General features: G+C 43.2%; 1 protein-coding gene across 4 annotated transcripts in view; it reads right to left on the reverse strand.

The window, feature by feature from the left end:
- The window catches only part of NFIC (nuclear factor I C), a 269,386-nt gene that overhangs the window by 89,545 nt on the left and 158,360 nt on the right, over positions 1-21,481 (reverse strand). For all 4 annotated transcript variants that reach the window (XM_073595294.1, XM_073595302.1, XM_073595286.1 and 1 more), the window contains exons 3-6: positions 19,036-19,107; positions 18,833-18,907; positions 12,437-12,560; positions 1,922-2,046 (exon numbers count right to left, since the gene is read on the reverse strand). In XM_073595294.1, the coding sequence (XP_073451395.1) occupies positions 1,922-2,046; positions 12,437-12,560; positions 18,833-18,907; positions 19,036-19,107 (396 nt within the window). The remainder of the gene's footprint in view (positions 1-1,921; positions 2,047-12,436; positions 12,561-18,832; positions 18,908-19,035; positions 19,108-21,481) is intronic.

The following is a 21,481-nucleotide window of genomic DNA, read 5'->3' on the forward strand; positions in this document are numbered from 1 at the left end:
CCGCGGGTCCCACGTACTCATTTCATGGAGAGTGGAGAGGAAGAACGGGGAAATGCTGATGTAAACAAGCATTTCCCCATTCTGACTAGTGACAGGACACTGATTACAGCTCCCTGTAATCAGGAGCGATGATCAGTGTCGTGTCACACATAGCCCCCCCCCACAGTTAGAATCACTCCCTAGGACACACTTAACCCCTTCACTGCCCCCTAGTGGTTAACCCCTTCACTGCCAGTCACATTTACACAGTAATCAGTGCATTTTTATTTGCACTGATCGCTGTATAAATGTGAATGGTCCCAAAATAGCGCCAAAAGTGTCCGATGTGTCCACCATAATGTCGCAGTCATGATAAAAATCGCTGATCGCCGCCATTACTAGTAAAAAATAAATTATTAATAAAAATGCCATAATCAATAAACGCTTATTGCGATTTTTTTTTACCAAAAATATGTAGATGAATACGTATCGGCCTAAACTGAGGAAAAAAAAATGTTTTTTTATATATTTTTTGGGGCTATTTATTATAGCAAAAAGTAAAAAATAATGCATTTTTTTCAAAACTGTCGCTCTTTTTTTGTTTATAGCTTAAAAAAATAAAAAACGCAGAGGTAATCAAATACCACCAAAAGAAAGCTCTATTTGTGGGGAAAAAAGGACGTCAATTTTGTTTGAGAGCCACGTTGCACGACCGCACAATTGTCAGTTAAAGCGACGCAGTGCCGAATCGCAAAAAGTGATCTGGTCAGGAAGGGGGTAAATCCTTCCGGGGCTGAAGTGGTTAAGGTAATTTACTATATTTTCAAAATCTGTACTCAAGCAGGTGGCTTAACTGACAAATTACTGAAGTTTGAAGTTATAACTTCCAACCAGTAATTTCACAGTAAATAGATAAATAATACATTACTATCTTATAACATATAGCATATTAATATATGATTTAGCTTGAATATAACAATACCTTTTCAGCAGGCAGCAGATTCTCATTCTCCCTCTTAACCGTGTGAGAAAAACATGGGATTATGGGTAAATCTTATACTCATAAACAAATGTTTTTTCCTTGTAGTTAAGAGGGCTGGGCTGGAAGGAAGCATTTGTCTTTTAGACACATGCCCCTTCTATGAAACTGCAGAGAGAGGCATGCCTCCACTGCAGCATTTTTATTGGACAGCTGGGACCAATGGCACTTTACTATTGGTCCAAGACTCCAAGCTGTTTATTGAGCTCAGTGCCTCTGACAAGAAGTGAGAGGCACTGTGAGCTCAACCTCTCAGTCTGCTGCAAACAGAGTGTGTCGGCTTGTATTATAAACTATGTGTTATAAAGTGGCCGCTCTGTATTTAGTTTTTGACAGGCTGTGCAAGGAGCCCCATATCTCTGGAACCATAGGTTATAGGAGCCCCAAATTTTTACCAGTGGTGGGGTAAGACTTAGGCTACATGCATACAACTTTGTGGTCTCTCTTTGACCCCAGGTCGCCAACCTACGACCCTCGAAGCTCGATTTCGTTTTTTTTAATGTTCATGGCAAGTGAGGCCCTGCCTCACCTGCCTCCCCTGACTGCACGTTTTAACACAAATGCACTACTTACTTCGCCATTTAAAACATGTTACTAATGTTTTCACCCTAGAGCAACTATAATTTTAGTTTGCTTTTATCATAGAAATAAAAACAATAAAAAAATTAAAACATGCAGAAGGGACAAAAATTATAACATAAATTTCAACATTTGGTCTTTAAACTGAAAATAATTGAAGTATTAATATTATTTTATTAAATAATGATTTAATATTTAATAAAGACCCTTTTGCTTTCATCTAATAATTTTTCTTGTATGACAAATTAGGAATTATTTAATACTTCATAGTGCTTTTAAAATGAATAACTTTTAAAGCCAAACCTTAGTTCGTATCACACTCACCACCTTCCATGTCCTCAGTCCAGTTTCGGCTGCTCCCGGTTGGAGAAGATGGAGATGTGTAGAACTCTCCCCCAGGGCTTGTGTCTACATCATCTTCCAGGGAGCCAGACTTGTGTCTTTTACTCCTGTGCAGGGAAAAATTAATAAAGGCTAGAGTAATTGGCAAGCTGGATGTCGTGCAATAAAGTGGAAGGAATCACTCTACAACAAATTTAGAGACTTTGTCATTGAACCCTTTATTTATTTTGCATACATTTACACATATATGACTGCCAGAATGGTGACAGTGGAGTTGATTTACTAAAGCTGGAGAGTGCAAAATCTTGTGTAGCTGTGCATTAGCTTCTAACTTCAGCTTGTTCAAATAGGCTTTGATAAAAAAAAAAAAAAAATGGAAGCTGATTGTTTTTTATGCAGAGCTGCAGCAGATTTTGAACTCCCCAGTTTTAGTAAATCAGCCCCAGTTTGTGAACCTTTAGGATTTTTCTGTATAAACGAATTTTTAAAAAAGATCTCATCTCATCCCATAATATTAATAGTGATAATAAAGACAGTCGTATTTAACAGCCCATACAACATGTATTAGCACATCTTTACTGGAATCAAATGGTTTCAGACAGCTTTTTTCATACTATGAGATATGCTATCTGTGACAGAAGTCACTTTGGGTGGGGGGCTTGTGGAACCCAGAATCCCTTGGAGAGGTTGGGAAACCCTTGTTCCAGCTCCCCATGCACCTCCTATGTCTAAGTCACCTTGTGTCTATTAGGGGAACTGGGTGACTGAGAAAATGGACAGCTATTTAATGGACATTGAGAATGTGGTTTGGATTACTTAAAATGGAACAGTAATATTTATCAACAACATCCCTCAAGAAATCTATGATATATTAATTCCACTATATCAGAATGATGGAACATTGTAAGAGTTTTGTAGACTGTTGCCATGCTGTCTGCAATCCCTGATTAGTCAAAGCATAGCTTGGATGTGGATTCCATGGTCTTCAATGTAGGAGACAGACCGTCTGCTAATCCTGAGAGCTCCTGCTATTGTGAGATGGTGTCCTGTGTTTATATTTATGATAATGTGTGTTGTGTCTTCTGAGCTAAAAGATAGCAAGGCTGACCTGAAAGGTCATACATCTAGTAACCTAGTCACCTAGTAAATGACTAGTTAATTAGCTCATGTTAATTTATGTTTCTGGTTACAGTTGTATTGTTAGGATAATATGATCAGGAGGGGAGAACTTCTTTCTGAATCGTATATAAGACTGTATTCTTGTTCTAACAAACAGTTCCATGTTCCAGTTTTGCAACTGAGCTGGTCTCGGCTGGTTCTTAGTTACAATATATGGGCTGTAATATCTTATATCTGAAGGTCCAGACTGGAAGGAAGCAGTGTACTGATGGAAGCACGCAAGCAGAGTGCGATGGGGTTCCGTTACACTATCTCTTTACAAACAAAGTGATAGGAGAATCTTCTGACATCATTGTCAGAGAACTGCTGCATTTATGAAGTTAGGAGATGAAAGCATCAAGTCCCAGCTTCCTGTGATGGGTTTACATTACAAAACTGGGTCAGTGTTTCAGAGTAATACTGTGCAGTGCAGAACAAGTCTTACTGCTATAATATCCCTGTCCAAAATGAGCAAAAAAGTGTAGGAGCAAAGGAAAGGTTTGGCATTGGACCATATAGAGAACCAAGTGCTACTGTAAGGGGCAATTAATCAAAAGCCGTGTTAGTCTGAGAAAAAGGTAGGCAAGTAAAAGTATTGACAGAAGATGTAAATGTAGGCAAAAGGTGGTGCAGACAGAATGATGCAGAAGGTGATGAAGACAAAGTGGTGCAAGAGTGAATAAAAAAAAAGGTTTTAAGGACACGAATTTTAGAAGTTGTTGAGAAAGAAGAGAGAAGGTGGAAAAAAACAGACTTGTTGAAGGTTGTGTGGACAGATGGCATGCACATAGCTTTGTGTACAAAGTAAGCAATGCAGTTATGGGGCTAAAGAAAAGGGCATACACAAAGTGGGGCTGAGCTGACACAGAGGTTAAAAAGCTAAAATGCTGCACAGTTGAGTATGTTGTAGCCAAGCAGCTACAGTTGTGATTGTATAGGTGTCAGCAGCACATGTTTTCCACATAGATTTCATGGTATTTTTCATGTGAAATTTATGGTATACAAAATTTTAACTTTTAAAACACTTTAGTTCCTATAAACTTCTTATGCTACCAAAGCAAATTTGCGAATATAATCTTTTATATCTCTTTTCCTGTCCTCAGAGATCTGACTTCATGTGTCTAGCCCAGACTTTTTCAACCTTTATTTCTTTAGATAATTAAGCAGATTTTGCTTATACATACGTTGATGTCTCAAGTCATAAGTGCAGGATGTGCTGTGCCCTAGAGGACAGGTATATCATATCAGCTGTTTATATTTTACATGTATTATGTTTCTGTCAGAAACCATAAAATCAGACTGAAACAGAAGTACAGTTATATCACACTTGCTTAATAATCAAATTAAATAGAACAAACGTAGTCGAAATATAGCCAGAGTTCAGAAACCGGAACAGATAGTCAGACAAACCAAACGTCGGGGAGCCGGAGAGGAGCGTAGTAAAATAGCAAGCAGGATCTGGAGTCAGAAGGGATGTCAGCCAAGCAAGTCTTTTACCAGGAATGCAGGAGAGCTTCTCTGTGATGTTGACTAAGGCGAAGGCAGAGATCCTCTGGGCTGGACGGCTTAAGTAGGCAGGACTGACGAGCAGGATATCATTAACAGCTGAGTACCTTTGGAGAGATAGGAGCTGGCAATTAGCCGACAGCTGAGCGGACAGCTCAGAGAAGGAAGGGCTGAGGCCAGCCCTGACAGTACCCCCTGCTCAACAACCCTTCCCCTCAGAGGACCACCAGGCTTTAAGGGAAAACATCTATGGAAATCACGGTGGAGGACAGGGGCATGTACGTTCGAGGATGAGACCCAAGAGCATTCCTCCGGACCGTACCCTTTCCAATGCACCAGGTACTGTATGCGCCCACGGAACCTACGGGAGTCAACAATGGACTATACTTCATACTCCTCATGGTTCTCAACCTGTACAGGGTGAGGACATGGCACCGAGGTGGTAAAGCGGTTGCAGGCCAAAGGTTTTAATAAGGAGACATGAAATACATCCGAAATACGCATGTTAGAAGGAAGGTCTAATGCGTAAGCCACTGTGTTAATCCTGCGAAGAATACGGAAAGGCCCAATAAACCGAGGTGCGAACTTCAGTGAGGGGACACGAAGTCAGAGGTTGCGAGATGACAGCCAGACCCTGTCCCTTACCTGGTAGGAAGGCGCGGGCAGGTGTCTGCGGTCAGCGTGGAGTCTGTACCTATCTTTAGCATGTCGCAAAGCCTCCTGGACTTATACCCAAGGGGAATGAAGACCACGTAGATGCTCCTCTAATGCAGGAATACTCTGCGGAACAAATGAGTGAGGCAACATGGAAGGTTGGAAACCATAGTTCGCCATAAACGGGGACAATCGGGAAGCAGGAGGCACTATTGTGAGCAAACTCTGCCCACGGTAATAGGTCTGACCAGTTGTTATGATGGTCAGAAATATAGCAACATAGGAATTGCTCCAAGGACTGATTGGCTCCTTCTGTGGCCCCATTAGACTGTGGGTGATACGCAGAGGAAAAAGCAAGCTGAATTCCCAACTGTGCACAAAAGGCTCGCCAGAACCGGGACACAAACTGACTACCCCTGTCCAAGACAATCACCTTGGGTAGCCCATGTAAGAGAAAGATCTCCTGTGCAAAAATGGAAGCCAGTTTCTTAGAAGTGGGTAACTTCTTAAGTGGAATACAATGAGACATTTTTGAGAACCGGTCAACCACCATAAGGATAACTGTGTTGCCCTGGGAGTTGGGTAACTCCACAAGGAGATCCATAGACAGGTGGGTCCAAGGCCTCTCTCCATTGGGTATAGGTTGTAGGAGGCCCACTGGAAGATGTCAAACGTGATCAACTTCTCCAGCTCGGTGGGTATACCTCGGGGTACTATCAAATCCTTGATGGAATCCAAGAGACCATGAGAAAATACAGCCACGAGGGCCTCATTGTTCCAAGCAACCTCTGCTGCCAGAGTACAGAATTCAATGGTGTAGTCGGCAACAGTTCTCGTACTTTGTTTGATGGACATGAGGCACTTGGCAGCAGAAGCAGAGCATGCAGGAACGTCAAATACCCTTTTAAACGAGGCCACAAACTCAGGGTAGCCCAAGACAACAGGTTTTTGTGTCTCCCATAGAGGGTTTGCCCAGGCCAAGGCTCTCTCAGAAAGCAAAGATATCACGAAACCTACTTTGCTTTCTGTCCGTGGGAAACGCCTAGGGCAGCATCTCAAAGTATATCTCAACCTGGTTGAGAAACCCTCTGCATTGAACTAGATCGCCCCCTAATCGCTGGGGAAGTGGAGCGGAACCAGACATACCTATTATACTAGGTAATACTCAAGGGAGGTGCCTGCACAGAGACTGGAGATGCAGCAGGGTCGGCCTGCAACATAGGTTGTACCGGAGCAGCCACAGTGGGAGATTCCAGGTGAGCCTGCGACTCTGGAGCGTTTGTAACACCATGGCAAACTGATCCATGCATTGATCTTGCTCATCCAATCTGGAAAAAATATTACCAACAAGTGGATTGACTGTATCTTCTGAACTCATGGCCTTCGCCTACTGACAGAAACCATGAAATCAGACCAAGACAGAAGTACAGTTATATCATACTTGTTTATTAATAAAAGTGAATAGAACAAACGTAGTCAAAACATAGTCAGAGTTCGGGAGCCGGAACGGATAGTCAGACAAACCAAACGTCAGGGAGCCGGAGATGAGCGTAGTAAAACAGCAAGCAGGATCTGAAGCCAGAAGGGATGTCAGCTAAGCAAGTCTTTTAACAGGAATGCATGAGAGCGTCTCTGTGATGTTGACTAAGGTGAAGGCAGAGATCCTCTGGGCTGGACGGCTTAAGTAGGCAGGACTGACGAGCAGGATATCATTAACAGCTGAGTACCTGTGGAGAGATATGAGCTGGCAATTAGCCGACAGCTGAGCGGTCAACTCAGAAAAGGAAGGGCTGTGCCCTGACAGTTTCCTCTTTTGCTCCAGAATCCCTCCCCCGTCTCCTGAAGAAGCATTTACATGTTGATATATAAGAACTCCGCCACAGCCTATTTAACTACTATGTAATATACACAGTGTATATGTCTGCTATGCATCTGGAGCTCATGGCTGTTTCCAGAGCAGACAAATGTGATCTATGTTCATGCTGTGGATGAGTATGTACTTAGGGGGTTCAGTCCATAAAGAATAAATGCCATTTACATATTTTTTTTTGTGTTTTAAGTTTTAACATGACCAACTTGATGTTCGTTGAATTGTGCTAATAAACTTTGGATATTATTACACTTTATGTATCTTTATTCTTTGAGCGATGATACACCTTAAAATCCCATAAACCTTTTTGCTGTCTTGAGGGACAGATGTGAATTGCTAATACTGGCAGGATGTAGTGATTGATAGCTCTGTTTGAACCCTTGGCATTGAGTTGCATCTCTGGGGAGCAACACAGACACAGCAGTAGCACTGTCACTCAGTTGAAAGGGTGCTATTAGATGGACTCATGCCGCGTACACACGAGCGGACTTCTTGTCGGACTGAACTCCGAAGGACTTTTCAACGGAGTTCCGCTGAAATGGACTTGCCTACACACGATCCCACCAAAGTCCAATTGTTTTGAACGTGATGACGTATGACCGGACTAGAAAAGGAAGTTCAATAGCCAGTAGCCAATAGCTGCCCTTGCGTCGTTTTCGGTCCGCCAGACTAGCATACAGACGAACAGTTTTTTCGATAGGTATCGAGTCAGTCGGAAAGATTTGAAACATGTTCTATTTCTAAGGTCTGTCAGATTTTTCGACAGAAAAGGTCCGATGAAGCCCACACATGATCGGAATGTCCGACGGATTCGTTCCGTCGGACCTTTTCTGCCGGAAAGTCCGGTCGTGTGTACGCGGCATAAGATATAGATGGACTTTACATAAGCGAATGCAAAGCCCAACATCAGCTAACACTTTTTAAGCAGTAACAGCAACAGTTCTTTTTCTTAGGGCTAACCATTGTAAGGAACCCCTTCAGTGTTGTTTATCTCAACAATCTACTGTAACTATCACCATTGCTGGACAGCTAGGTCTATTTAAGGAAGTTGAAGAACAACAGACTTACTATGTTAATGCTACTGATTGTATCAAATGTATCATTTTTTTGGGGGGCACAGTTACACTTTAGACTGATTATAGACACACATTGAACATCTCCTGGTATGGCTGATATTTCTGTCTGATATTTCTATAGAACCAGCAGACAGTGTTGACCAGCCTCTGCCTAATCGTAGAAAGCGTGATTTTGGGAAGATTCAACCGGTATTCATACATATTCATAGGACATAAACAAACACTGCAATATTTTAGATACAAAGACACTGATTGATAACAGATAAAATGGGAGATATTGGTTGAAATGTTTTACAGACTTGAGAGACAATCATTTTCTGCAGATTATCTTGTTTGTTTTTTTCTTTTAAACCTGAACTCATGTTATTGATTTTTTTGCATAATTACATTGGTCTATCTTGGACCAATGTATGGTAAGTATGCATATGCCACACCGGTGAGGCCACTGTACAAGCAGAGAATCACTCAAGTAGTCACAGCTTCTACACCAATCACGGCCATCTTTTGAGTCCTGTGCTCAGTGGCTGCCTTGCTGCATTGTGAACCTTGCTTGCTCAGCACCGGTGCATTCAGACAAAATCCTGCATTTTTATCAGTGAATGCATAGTGTTATCTACTTGGATGAAGTGGAAAGGCAGGGTGGTTATGTCACGTTCGCCACCTCCACATTGACAGTAGGAGTTTGAGTATGTCTGTGTACCAGGTTCTTCTGGGCCAGTTTGGTGCAATGAGAACCACTGATCACTTCTCTTTCTCTATTTTGTGGAGCAGTCAAGGAAACATTTGGACTGGAGGAAAGGAATATATTAACCTGAACTAGGACTACCAGAGCATTGATGCCATTTTCTAGAGGATCCCTGGTCCTGGCCACAAACGGGTAACTTGTTGGAAGCCAGAATGTCCACATCTGGGATCCCTCAATTCTGACATTTTAAAGTTTGAAGATGTCAGATGTAGGGTCAATCCATCTTTCAATTGTCCACTCCCAGCATGTGAAAACAGAGACTGCTAGGCAGTGTTATTCCATCCAAGGGATAATTGGACTTACCAATACCATGGTATTGTCTATTTGTACCCCAATTGGGTTTCCCTGGAGAAGGGGGGGTGGGGGTCCCGTGGTGCAGAGACAATTTTACTGCTCTGAGCTCCAAGATGTTAATAGGGAGCTTTGCTTCCCTGAGTGACCAGGTTCCATGAACTGTGAGGGAATAAAACACTCTTCCCCAGCCCCTGAGGCAGTTGTTAGCACCTTCCATAAAAGGTTAATTAGTCCGGTTGAAAATAAGACACAGAGTACATCTAGTTCAGCGCTGGATCAAGTAAGAACTCAGGTAAGTATAGGAAGGGGTGAGGGGGCAATACATGTACTGCCCTGTGAGGAGGAAGAAAGCGGAGAGAGCTGCTGCTTTCAAGTATAGCGCTGGATTGAGATCGGTGAAGGTAAATATAAGGGGGGGGGGGTTGAGAGGGGGCATCCTGTGACACAGAAGATTTTTTCTACCCTTAATGCAAAGAATACATTAAGGTACCTTTAGGCTTTAGAACCACTTTGATATTCTAATGTAGAGGTACTTACATAATAACTTACATAACAACTTACTTTACATATTAAATATACATGTACATAAGGTAGATCAATTGTGGGAACATTGGTGACATAGGGGTCAATTCACCAATGTTTACATTTCCAGGAACATGCTGGGGTGGTGATGTCACAAGGGGGCAGGCCCACCAGGTGATGTCACTAGGCGACTCCTCCCCTTAGTTATTTAAGAACTGTCAGACAGCGGAGCAGGCAGTCGGCGGGAGCCGAGGTTTTCTTACTTTTTTTTTCGGTCCAGTTGCGCGGCGGGCGGCGTGATTGATGTTGTAATCCACTTTGAGGGACATTTTTGAAAAATGTTTTATTAAAGGAATTGTGAAAAACTGTGCGTGTGTTTTTATTTCTTTTTGACACTTTTTTTGGTGAATGAGTAGGGGTGCAATGTACCCTATACTCATTCACATGGGAGGGGGCTGGGACCTGGGGGCCTCCTTGTTAAAGGGGGCTTCCAGATTCCGATAAGACCCCCACAACCACCGACTAGAGTTGTTGGGAAGAGGCCCTTGTCCCCATCAACATGGGGACAAGGTGCTTTGGGGTGGGATGCTGCATACTCAGATAAGGGTCTGGTATGGATTTTAGGGGGGAGGCCCATGTCATTTTTTTTTATTTTGGCATGGGGTTTCCCCTAAAATCCATACCAGACCTTCAATTCTGGTATGTATTGGGGGGGGGGGCCCACGCTGTTTTTTTTTCATAATTTTTAATTGCCAGCATGTTTTCTATACATTCGGCTGTCAGCAGGGAACCCGCTGACAGCTGATGAGTCATCTGTTGTTGATGAGTCATCTGTTGTTAAGGATGCAGCGGCCGGCTTCCTGGCCCGCTCCTTAGCAACCAGCTCAATGTGTTATTTTACTCTTACTGAATTGACCTCATAGTGAAGTAACATTACTCCTACCCAAAGCAATTTACTTGCAGAGCTGCACTGCAGAGTGACCTGCTTCTCTCCCAACTTGGGTTGACTGCAGTGCTTGGGTCCCTCTGCTTTCGGTGATCTATATCCACATGCTAATTTCTCCATATGGCAGTTGCCAGTGCCATCCCTCTTTAAAGTAATTGCAAAGTCTAGTTTTTTTCTTTAAAAATAATAAACATGTTATACTTACCTCCTCTGTAAAACGGTTTTGCACAGTGCAGCCTGGTTCCTCCTCTTCTCGGGTCCCTCTTCAGTGCTCCTGGCCCCTCCCTCCTGTTGAGTGCCCCCACAGCAAGCAGCTTGCTATGGGGGGACCCGAGCTGAGCCGCAAGCTCCGTGTGTCCATTTAGACAGGGAGCTGCGGTTCGGTCCCACCCCCTCTCTCTCCTGATTGGCTAACTGACTTTGATTGTTAGCGGGGGAGCCAATGGTGCCGCTGCTGTGTCTCAGCCAATCAGGAGGGGGAGTCCCGAACGGTCTAGGGACTCCTGCACATCGCTGGATAGAGATAGGCTCGGGTAAGCATTAAGGGGGCTGCTGCACACAGAAGGTTTTTTATCTTAATGCATAGAATGCACTAAGATAAAAACCTTCTGCCTTTTCAACCACTTTAAAATGTGTTCTCTGAACTGCAGTCTCTCTAGTGGTAAGTTAATGTACGGTATTTGACTGAAAATATGTGTTTTAATATTAGAATTAAAGGGGTTGTAAACCCTTGTTCTTTTTTATACAAAAATAACAAACATGCCTATACTTACCTGCTCTGTGCAATCATTTTGCACAGAGGCACAATCCTCTTCTTCTGGGCTCGCTCCCAAGTTCCGCTGCTGTATCCATTGACATAAACAGCGGGACTCTGCCCCGTCCTTCGATTTAGTTGACAGCAGCGGGAGGCAATGGCTGCTATCAATCTGTCCAATGAGGAGAGAGACAGCGGCCGCTGCACTTGTGCACATTGCTGGATCAGATCGGGCTCAGGTAAGAAACAGGGGGTGGTCTGGGGGGAGCTGCAGCACAGACAGTTGTTCACACTAATGCATAGAATGCATTTAAAGTGGAGTTCCACCCAAAATTGGCAATTTCCGCTTTAAGTGATGATGACTCCCTGACATGCCACATTTGGCATGTAAGTTTTTTTTTGGGGGGGAGCAGATATCCTCTTTTTAGAGGCACCCAGCTCCCACTTCCTCCCGGGGCTCCGTGACGCTGGAAGGAAGTTCACCTCTCCTCCCTCCCTCCCTGCAATCTTTTGGGACACGTCACAGGTCCCAGAAGATTGCCCGGGATTTTACAGCGCTCAGCGCGGCTCGCTCATGTGCAGTGCATGCCCGGCTGTGAAGCCACAGCCGGGCGCCCACAGTTACAATGCTGGCGCCACAGAGAGGAGGGGGAGAGGAGAGGGGCCTCATTTGCCCGCATCGCTGGACCGTGGGGCAGGTGAGTGTCTGATTATTAAAAGTCAGCAGCTATACTTTTTGTAGCTGCTGACTTTTAAATGGGTGGAACTCCGCTTTAAGTGAAAAACCTTGAGGCTTTACAACCACTTTGACTTACTGTAAACTATGTATAACATTTGGTATACAGTCAAAAAGAGCTGTATTTTTAGGTGTGGGGTTAAATAAAGTGTCACCTGATTTTGACAGGCAAGGCCTCAGAAGAAAGAGTTTAAAACCCTGATAGTTACACATTTCTAAAAGTTGAGACAACATACCCACTTGATGATGTGCTAGGGAGGGTCCTTCTCATGCCAGTTCCCGCAGGGTTTAAATCATAAGCCAGGTGTCCCTGTAGCTCTCCTAGAGAGAAATTGGGGCCTGTTCCAGACACAACTGGAGCTGCAAGTAAAACATGTCACATTAAAGGAAAAAAAACTTATCTTGATATACACTCTATTAGCAACCTTAAAACTAAAACTAAGACAAAAACAGTACAGAAGAAAATACATACTGTATGTACAAAAGAGATCTTGTTACATATACATAGATATTGACTGTGCAGCAATAGAACAATAAAAATTAGAACAATAACACAACCAGTCTCGTCTGTTGCCATGACAGGCACTCCTCAAGTGTGCCTAGCTATGTCTGCCCTATCCACCCAGCTCCTCCATTCATAGAAATCATACTATAGCAGAGAGTAAACACCTATAAGTGCAGGAGGAGCATTCACATTTGGCGCTCCCAGAGCACGCAGCAAAGTGCACAGAAAATGCATGTTTTGCCATGTGTTTCAGAAATGTGGTGCAAACAAGCATCACTTTTGGGGTGCTATTAATTGCTAATTGCACCCCAAGCACGATTATCAGACATGTGTTTTGGCTTGTTTTTAGCGTGAACAAAATGCGCCACGTTCCACGCTCAAAAAGGTTCTGATGCTTTTTTGGCACATTTTTCGCACATAGGGCAGCCCACACAAGTGAATGGGCTGCCCTATGCACAACCTGCAGAAACACGAAAAACAGGCAAATGAAAGCACGACCTGGAGCTTATATTCCCGCTATGCAAAGTGTGATATGGGTCCAAGAGTGTTAAGCCTGGTACACACTACAAGTAAAACTAATAAAAATTGTCGGAGCCACTGTACTAACATCGCAAAGTTAGTGCAGCAATCTCCCCTGATGAGCTGTTGTGTTCTGACAAGGGGACTCCCCCCCCCCCCCCAGAACACTCCAATCAGCGCTCTCTGCCATTGGCTGAGAGCGTTGATCGGGAGTTGGTCGGCTGCTGGTTTTCCAGCATGCTCGCCCAACAGAAGCCGGCTAAATGGCCTGCTTCTGACGGACAGATCGATATACACATGGGCCGAATGTCGGACATTTTTTTTTAATCGGCCTACATTTGGGCCGTGTGTGCCACGTTCTGACGTTGATTTATCTTATCCATCTATCGATGTGGACTTGAAAGCAAGATGTTCCTTGCAAGGTCCTAAAGGTGGGACGAAGCTGATGCTTTGAGGTCGACTCTGATGGCTCTAACTACATCTAGGCAGTGAAGAACAACTTTCTTTGGGTGCAGGGCACAAAAGCGGCAAGACTATGGGGTTGAGTTACTACAGGCAATTAGACTGTGCACTTCTGCAGTGCAGTTGCTCTAGAGCTTAGTGAATGAGGTAAAACATCACTTTGCAAAGAATACCCAATCACATGCAAGGAAAAAAAAAAAAAGCATTTTTGCTTGAATATAATTGTATGATGGATGTCAGCTGAGCTTCCCCTGATTTTCTAAGCTCTGGAGCAACTCTGCTCTTACAAAGTGCACAGGATTTGTCTTTAGTGAATCAACCCCTATATCTTTATTGAGGTTATATAGCAAGAAAAGATGATCTTGGGGATAAGGCCACTTTGTCTTTGTAAAGAATGAGAAATGTTTTCTTAGAAGAGACATAGTCAGGTCCATAAATATTGGGACAACGACACAATTCTAATCTTTTTGGCTCTATACACCACCACAATGGATTTGAAATGAAACAAACAAGATGTGCTTTAACTGCAGACTTTCAGCTTTAATTTGAAGGTATTTACATCCAAATCAGGTGAAAGGTGTAGGAATTACAACAGTTTGTATATGTGCCTCCCACTTTTTAAGGGACCAAAAGTAATGGGACAATTGGCTGCTCAGCTGTTCCATGGCCAGGTGTGTATTATTTCCTCATTATCCCATTTACAAGGAGCAGATAAAAGGTCCAGAGTTCATTTCAAGTGTGCTATTTGCATTTGGAATCTGTTGCTGTCAACTCTCAATATGAGATCCAAAGAGCTGTCACTATCAGTGAAGCAAGCCATCATTAGGCTGAAAAAACCCCAATATTTATGGACCTGACTGTATCTGACAGATGTGATAGCAACCAAGAAGGCCATTTTGCAAGAAAGATCATCTAAGGTCATTTCCCTGATGGGTTCAAAGGGTGCTTTGTGCAGAGCAGAGGGAACCAGACTGATGTCCCAAGAAAGCACAGTGAACTGTGAAGGGGGTGTCTGATTCTAGATGTACTTTTAATAAAATTTTTGACAAAGTAAAGAGGGAGGCCAAAGGATTTAAAAAAAGAATAGACAAAGCAGAAACCTGGCCTTTCAGAGGCCTTAAGGCCAAGTTCTGGTCAATACTTGATTGTAGGAAGGCAAGAATGTGAGGCACAGAGTATTTTCTGCTAAGTGCCTTAGCTCACACCAGACAAAGAAGGATTTCCAGGTAAAATAGAAGATCTTTCTAAAGTAACATTTCTTGCTTTTAGCAAAGACAAGAAGTCTGACTTTTTGGGAAGGGGCCAGGGGCCAGGGGTCATCTGCTAGTTGTCTGAGTATGTCTGTATACCAGTTTTTTTCTGTGCAAGTTTGGAGCAATGAGAATCACTAGCTTCTTCTCTTGCTCAATTTTGTGGAGCAGGTGAGGTAGATATTGCAATTGAAGGAAAGCTTAGAGTAGCCTGAACTGAGACCAAGAAATTATCAAAGAATGCAATGCCAGTGCTAGAGGATTCTCAGTCCTGGCCACAAACAGAGGTAACTTGGTGTTAAATTTGGAGGTTAAGATCCCCCATGTCTGACTTATGAGGTTGAAGATATCGGGGTGAAGAAACAATTCCTATGATGGCTCAGGTAATCCATCCTCTATTTGACCACTCTGGGTATGTGGACAGCAAAGATCACTGGACAATGTTTCTCCATGCAAGAGATGATCTGGCTTTCCTCCTTCATGGCTGCATGGCTCCTGATGCTCCCTTGTGGTTGCTATAAGCCATAGTCGTGGATTAGTCTGATTGCAACTTGACTGGGTGTCCTTGCAGAAAAGGGTGTCCAATGTTGCAGAGCTATTCTTATTGCTCAGAGCTCTAGAATGTTGATGGGGAGCTTGGCTTCCACCCATAATCATGTTTCCTGAACTGTGAGTTACAAGAACACTTCAGCCCATCCTAAAAGACTGGCATCTGTCGATATATCTGTTATATGGAAGGAAGACTTCCCCATTGTTAAGGCTTTAGGAGCATGGATAGGTAGAGAGAAGGAGCCTGCGTGTTCTAAGCCAACAAGATGTTGTGTATGAGAGGTCTTAAATGAAATGGGGTGAATGGAACAGCCTTGAAGGGGTCTACCATGAGATCCAGCACTCTCATTGGAGAATCTCACAACCACTTTGTGAATAACCTCTTTGACCTTACATCCTGAGTGTGAGCTTTTAGAGAAAGCAGTTTCTTCTCTGGGAGCAAAGCGTGTGGGATGTGCCTCGGATCAGACACAAGTATTCAAGGCAAAGAGAGGGTCGGCAACCAGATTTCTGAAAGTTAATCACCAAACCAAAAGCCTGAAGAATCTGAATTGTCCCATCAATGTTTGCAGATAGCTGAAAGATGAGTCCTTCAGAAGGTCATCTAGATAACCTGTGACTTGGATGCCCCGAGTTCTCAGAAGGGCAAGACGAGGTGGGAAGACCTTTTTAAATACTCTGGGGGGTAGATGGCAGTGTAACAAACTGAAAGTTGTTGTCTCCTACTGCACAGCATAGAAAATGCTGATGAGGCAGATAAATGGGAATATGCAACTTAATGTCTACAGATGGCAAATGTCCCAGAAAGGCAATACCTGACCTTGTGGATTTCATGCAAAATGTTGGAACTTGAAGGTACTGTTTTGGAATTTTGGGGCCACGATAGGGCGAATACCCCTGTTGGATTTGGTATAGTTTGTAAGTTTTAATAGAATCCTTGGAACCTGTCCTGTAAGAATACTGGCACAACTACCACCTGGGACAAAAGATGGTTCAGGGCATACTTCAAAACATTGAGCAGATTATGATCGATTTGAGAGAAGAAAAAATTGAGAGGATTTTTTTACTCCTCTGAAACCACCGATTATTCCCACAGGTATGGGACGTCTGTGACCTGACTATAACAGATGTTCCCCAGCTTCAAGGAGTGAGGATGCCCCTTCATTGGGAAGAGGGCTCTAAGTAAGACTTGCTGGACTTTGTGGCCCAAGTCTTGTGCTGAAAGAAAGGGATCAACTTTTGAAGTTGAAGCCTGGGTTGGGTGTTGAGGTGCTCTGAGTTTTGAAGAGGTAGAGCCCCTTTAGGGAAGGGTATTTTTGAACTTTCCATTGTGGAAGAACCTTTCCATCTATGAAATCTTCAATGAATTTGTCAAGTACCTTACCAAAGAGATGTCCTCCTTCAAAGGGCATATGTGTGAGGCATCTTTTACAGCAGCTTTTGCTGACCAAGCTTTAAGCCCAAAGATTCTGCACATGTGAATGTGAATTAAGAGCCATTCTGGAAATCTGTGTTATTGCTTGTTCTAAGCTATCCACATGAAAGAGCAGAGCAGAAGTTAATTGTTGTGATTTCTCAGTTAAAATATGGTCCTGGAATACAGGATCATGTTGTTTGTTCATTGCCCTACTCTAGTCCAGCTGCAGTTTGACAGACAGAAATTGCAGCAATAGCTGGTTGCAGAGCTGGGTCAGCAAGTGTAAAAAAGCCTTTAAGAGCATCTTAAACGTTCCTAGGAGCATCTTCAGTTGGCTCAGCGAGATGTTTGAGACAGCAGGAGACAGCAGGATCTACTACCAGAACAGACCACTTTTTAGTGAACCCTTTTCCCACTGGATAGAGCTCAACAATTGCTTTCAGAGGGGTGAAAATATTTTCTGGATTGACACAATCTTCATAAACTGCTCATTCTATTTGTTCATGAATTGGAAATTTATTTTAAAATGTTAATCTTTGTACCCAAAGTGACAGCATATCCACATTGAAAAGCATATTGTGTGAAGCGGTAACATCAGGTTATAAAAGGGTGGTGGTAAGAAATCTTTTGCGGCCTCCTCTAACACTACCTCTGGGTCTCCTTCATTCCCTTCTGTGCCTGCCTCTTCTAGGCTTTTAAGCCCTGGACAATGATGGGTATATTAAAACCATTCATTTTCTGAGAAAATGTGACATAGTTGCACAGAAATCTGCCTTAGTCAGGAAGGCTGCTTGTCACATGCCTGAAATAGAGCTAGAATCAGATGCAGAGACCACTGCTAAAATCAGGTCCTGCTCTGGTGCAAGGGAAACAGCATCACTCTAAAAGTTGATAGTTATGTGGGCCTTTAGCAGAGCATAAGTTTGCCTGAGCTTTTGCTGTGATTCCCTTTCGCCTGGTCTCTGTCATAGATGCAAGGGTATTCCCTTGTGGGGTACTCATGGAGTACAGTGCGGAATATAGGGTACATATCCCAGAGAAGGAGTGCACAGCAAGTTCTTGTGGCAAAAGGGCAGGAGGAAGCACCTGAGAACCTTATATGAGGCTTTAGGCAGAAGTGGTGATAAAACGTGCGACCTGTGGTGTGCTGTAACACCTGATCATCCACCTCAGACTAAGCTCTGAGTGATTCAGTTTTAGGGCCAAGTTTAAAAAGTTTACACTGTATTGTGAATATGATCCAAACACAGTCCCTTTTTTAGAGCAATGATCAGAGATACAGGGAGACTCTGTCTTACCTGTCCACATTTCTGGTTTCTATACAGATTGCAGGCTTCGCCCGTTATGGTGGTCATATCCCTGGAGGGGTCTTCAGTGTCTGAATTTCATAAGGATGGACCATGGTTCTGAACCTGTATAGCACCCTGAGGCTAAATACATGTGTTTAACTACATGCCAAGGTAGGAACCCAAGAAGGATCTTGTGACAGAAGCAACATTACAGGCCATACCCAAAACATAAGGTCCATGTACAGCTCCCAAAGTTATACCAAGGTTGCACCTATCTGGATGCACTGCTTCAATTGCTGAATTAGAAGACAGTGGGGGTTGGATAGAAGAGTTAATTGAACTATCTGAAGTAAAATAACATACTAGTGAAGCAAATTATATCTCTGTAAGGGGGAAGAGGTCCATCACCTTAGGACATGCGAAAAAACTGAGATCTTACAGAGCAGGGTAGGGTATTAGGGGTACACCCAGGGGGGGTATGTCCAACAAAGATGTGCCAGTGTCCAATCACCTGAAAGTACCAGCCTATAACCCAGGGTCTGAATATCCAGCCTGTGTTCCCAGTACTGTATATACATTCTGTATGTAGATATACATATTCTCTTAGGCGAAAACAGATAATCCCTCATAATATTACTTACTTCTCGACACTTGAATTAATTCTGTGACGCTGAAAACACCAGAAGTGACAAAACTCTCTTGGAAATCTGTCATATCTGTAGAGACAAAACAGCTGTGACAGATATCAGAAACTCACAAGTAGGAATGTATGCAAAACTCTCTTTTAAACACCATTAAACAGGGTGATTAGATGTAAGCACAATACACGAAGATACTCACTTACCCAAATTGATAGGTTTAGTGTCCTCTATGTCAGAGCCGATAACTGTACGAGGGCTGCTGTCCTGTTCAGCATCTAAAACCCAGAAAACCCTAAGATTACCATTTATTTTACAAGATAATTATATCTTTACAAACCTGAATAAAAGACAATAACATTAAAGATATACTGTATATACTTCCTTAAATGGTTTAAGTATTAGTTAAAGTGGCAGTCTACACAAAACTGATCATTTCAGTTTTTGGGAGTTGCTAAAAAGCTGAACCACCATTCGATTTTTATATGCTTTCAGGACTCGAGAGGTATGTTCTCTGCAAACTGCTGTGGCCATTACAAATAGGTCTTAGAGCAAGGATTTCTAGGAAGAAATACATAACTTTTTTTGCTTTCCAGGAAGGAACTTGCTCAGCTGAAGTCCCCAGGAGATATAACAGAGCTAGCTTTACTGTCGAGAAAATAAACCCAAAATCTAAGTAGTATTTCCTGAAATTTTTAGTAACAAAAATGTAAAACAAATATGAACACACAAAATAAGGAAAGACAAATGGTGCTAAAAGCAAATGCCCAGGGCTGTGATGAAAACATCAATTCATAATTAACCTCTGTAGCCAGGTGCTGGACTACAGAAACATGGAGAAGGAGGCACTGGGGTTAAAGGGGTTGTAAAGGTAATTTTTTTATTGTTTAAAAATAACAAACATGTTATACTTACCTTCACTGTGCAGCTCGTTCTGCACAGAGTGGCCCCGAACCTGCTTTTCTGGGGTCCCTCGGCGGCTGTTTCAGCTCCTCCCCGCAAGAACTATCCACCTTAATGCGAGCTCCCTCGCATGGTGGTTAGTTCTTGCGGGCGCGCTCCCGTGATACAGTCGGCGGCTATAGCTGCTCACTGTATCACTCGGCCCCACCCCCCGGCGTCATCGGATGTGATTGACAGCAGCGCGAGCCAATGGCTGCGCTGCTTTCAATCCATCCACTGCAGCCAATCAGCGACCAGGCTGAGCTGCAATAGAGATGACGGGAACGAGCAACGGAGATTCGAGGTGTCAGGTAAGTAAAACGGGGGGGCTGGGGGCGGCGGTATTGTCAAAAGTTTTTTCACCTTAATGCATATAATGCATTAAGGTGAAAAAATTTTTACCTTTACAACCCCTTTAATTTACTAAAACTGGAGAGTGCAAAATGTGGTGCAGCTCTGCATAGAAACAAATCAGCTTCAAGGTTTTAATGTCACAGCTTAAAGAGGAACTGCAGTCTGCTCACATAATCTGTATTAAAAACATCTTTGCCATTCTGAAGCTTCCCTCCAACCACTTTGAATATTATTTTATATATACTGTGATTCTGTACTTGCCAAATATGCTACAGAAATCTCCCCCCACTGAGTCTGGCTGCAACCATTTTAACTGTGGGCAGCTGAAGCTGCTGCCTGTTCACTTCCTGGATTTACACAGACACACACCTCCAGCTCTGCAGCTCTTATTGGCCCTCTTATGACTCATCCCCCCTCCCTTCCTGGCAAACTCTCGCAAAAATGAGAGAGAGAAGGAGAGAGAGGTGTGCATGATGTCAAAAGCCTAGGCTTTTCTCCAGACAAGAAACAGGAAGTGGGCTGTATAAGGTATTTACTAGCAGAAAAAAAATGTTTTACTATCCAAAGTTAAAACAACAAGGGCAGAAGAATTAATAGATGGAAAGATGAAAAAATGACTGAAGTTCCGCTTTATTTGAACAAGCTGAAGTTAGAAGCCGATTGACTCCCATGCAGAGCTGCACCAGATTTTGCACTCTCCAGTTTTAGTAAATCAACTATATTGTCCTCTTTAGTCAGTTTTAGTTTCACTTTCTACTGCTATGCTGAACATTGGCGTATGATCCCCTCCAGTTAGCAGAATGTGCAGAATGCTGAAGATTATGGAAATTAATGTCCAGGACAGCAGCCATAGAACTGGACTACAATTCCCAAGAGGACCCTTGGGAAAAGCTTTGTACCAGACTACTGAACAGACTGCTTCCTCTTTGCAGCGCGAGAGCTGAGATGTGAACATCAGTCCTGGTGCAGATGGATCATCTACGAGGCGAGTGACCAGAGGCAAAGACACCTGGAGCAGCGCAGCAGATCACAGAGATCACATCTGCACTGCGGCCCCTCTGCGCTAAAGGCCGCTGAGTGGCCGCATATTTGAGTGTAGTCGGCAACTAGGGGTTAAATTGACTGCCTCTTTACCGCATTTTTAATGAATGTTGGTTTACTAAAACTGTCGTTAGGTGCTAAAATTCTTACTAAAGTGACCCAATGATAACCAGAAGAAGAACAACATAAAGGATTGCCCCTCCAGTAAAACCATCCAGCAAGTCCCCTTTGTTCTCTTCTCCCATTTCCTTCATTTCTATGGACAGTGCATACCCAGTCGGTTTAGGCCTAGTATAGCCGCCATTAGTGCACACT

Source organism: Aquarana catesbeiana, linkage group LG01 (assembly GCF_042186555.1).
Source record: "Aquarana catesbeiana isolate 2022-GZ linkage group LG01, ASM4218655v1, whole genome shotgun sequence".
Classification (NCBI taxonomy): Eukaryota; Metazoa; Chordata; class Amphibia; order Anura; family Ranidae; genus Aquarana; species Aquarana catesbeiana.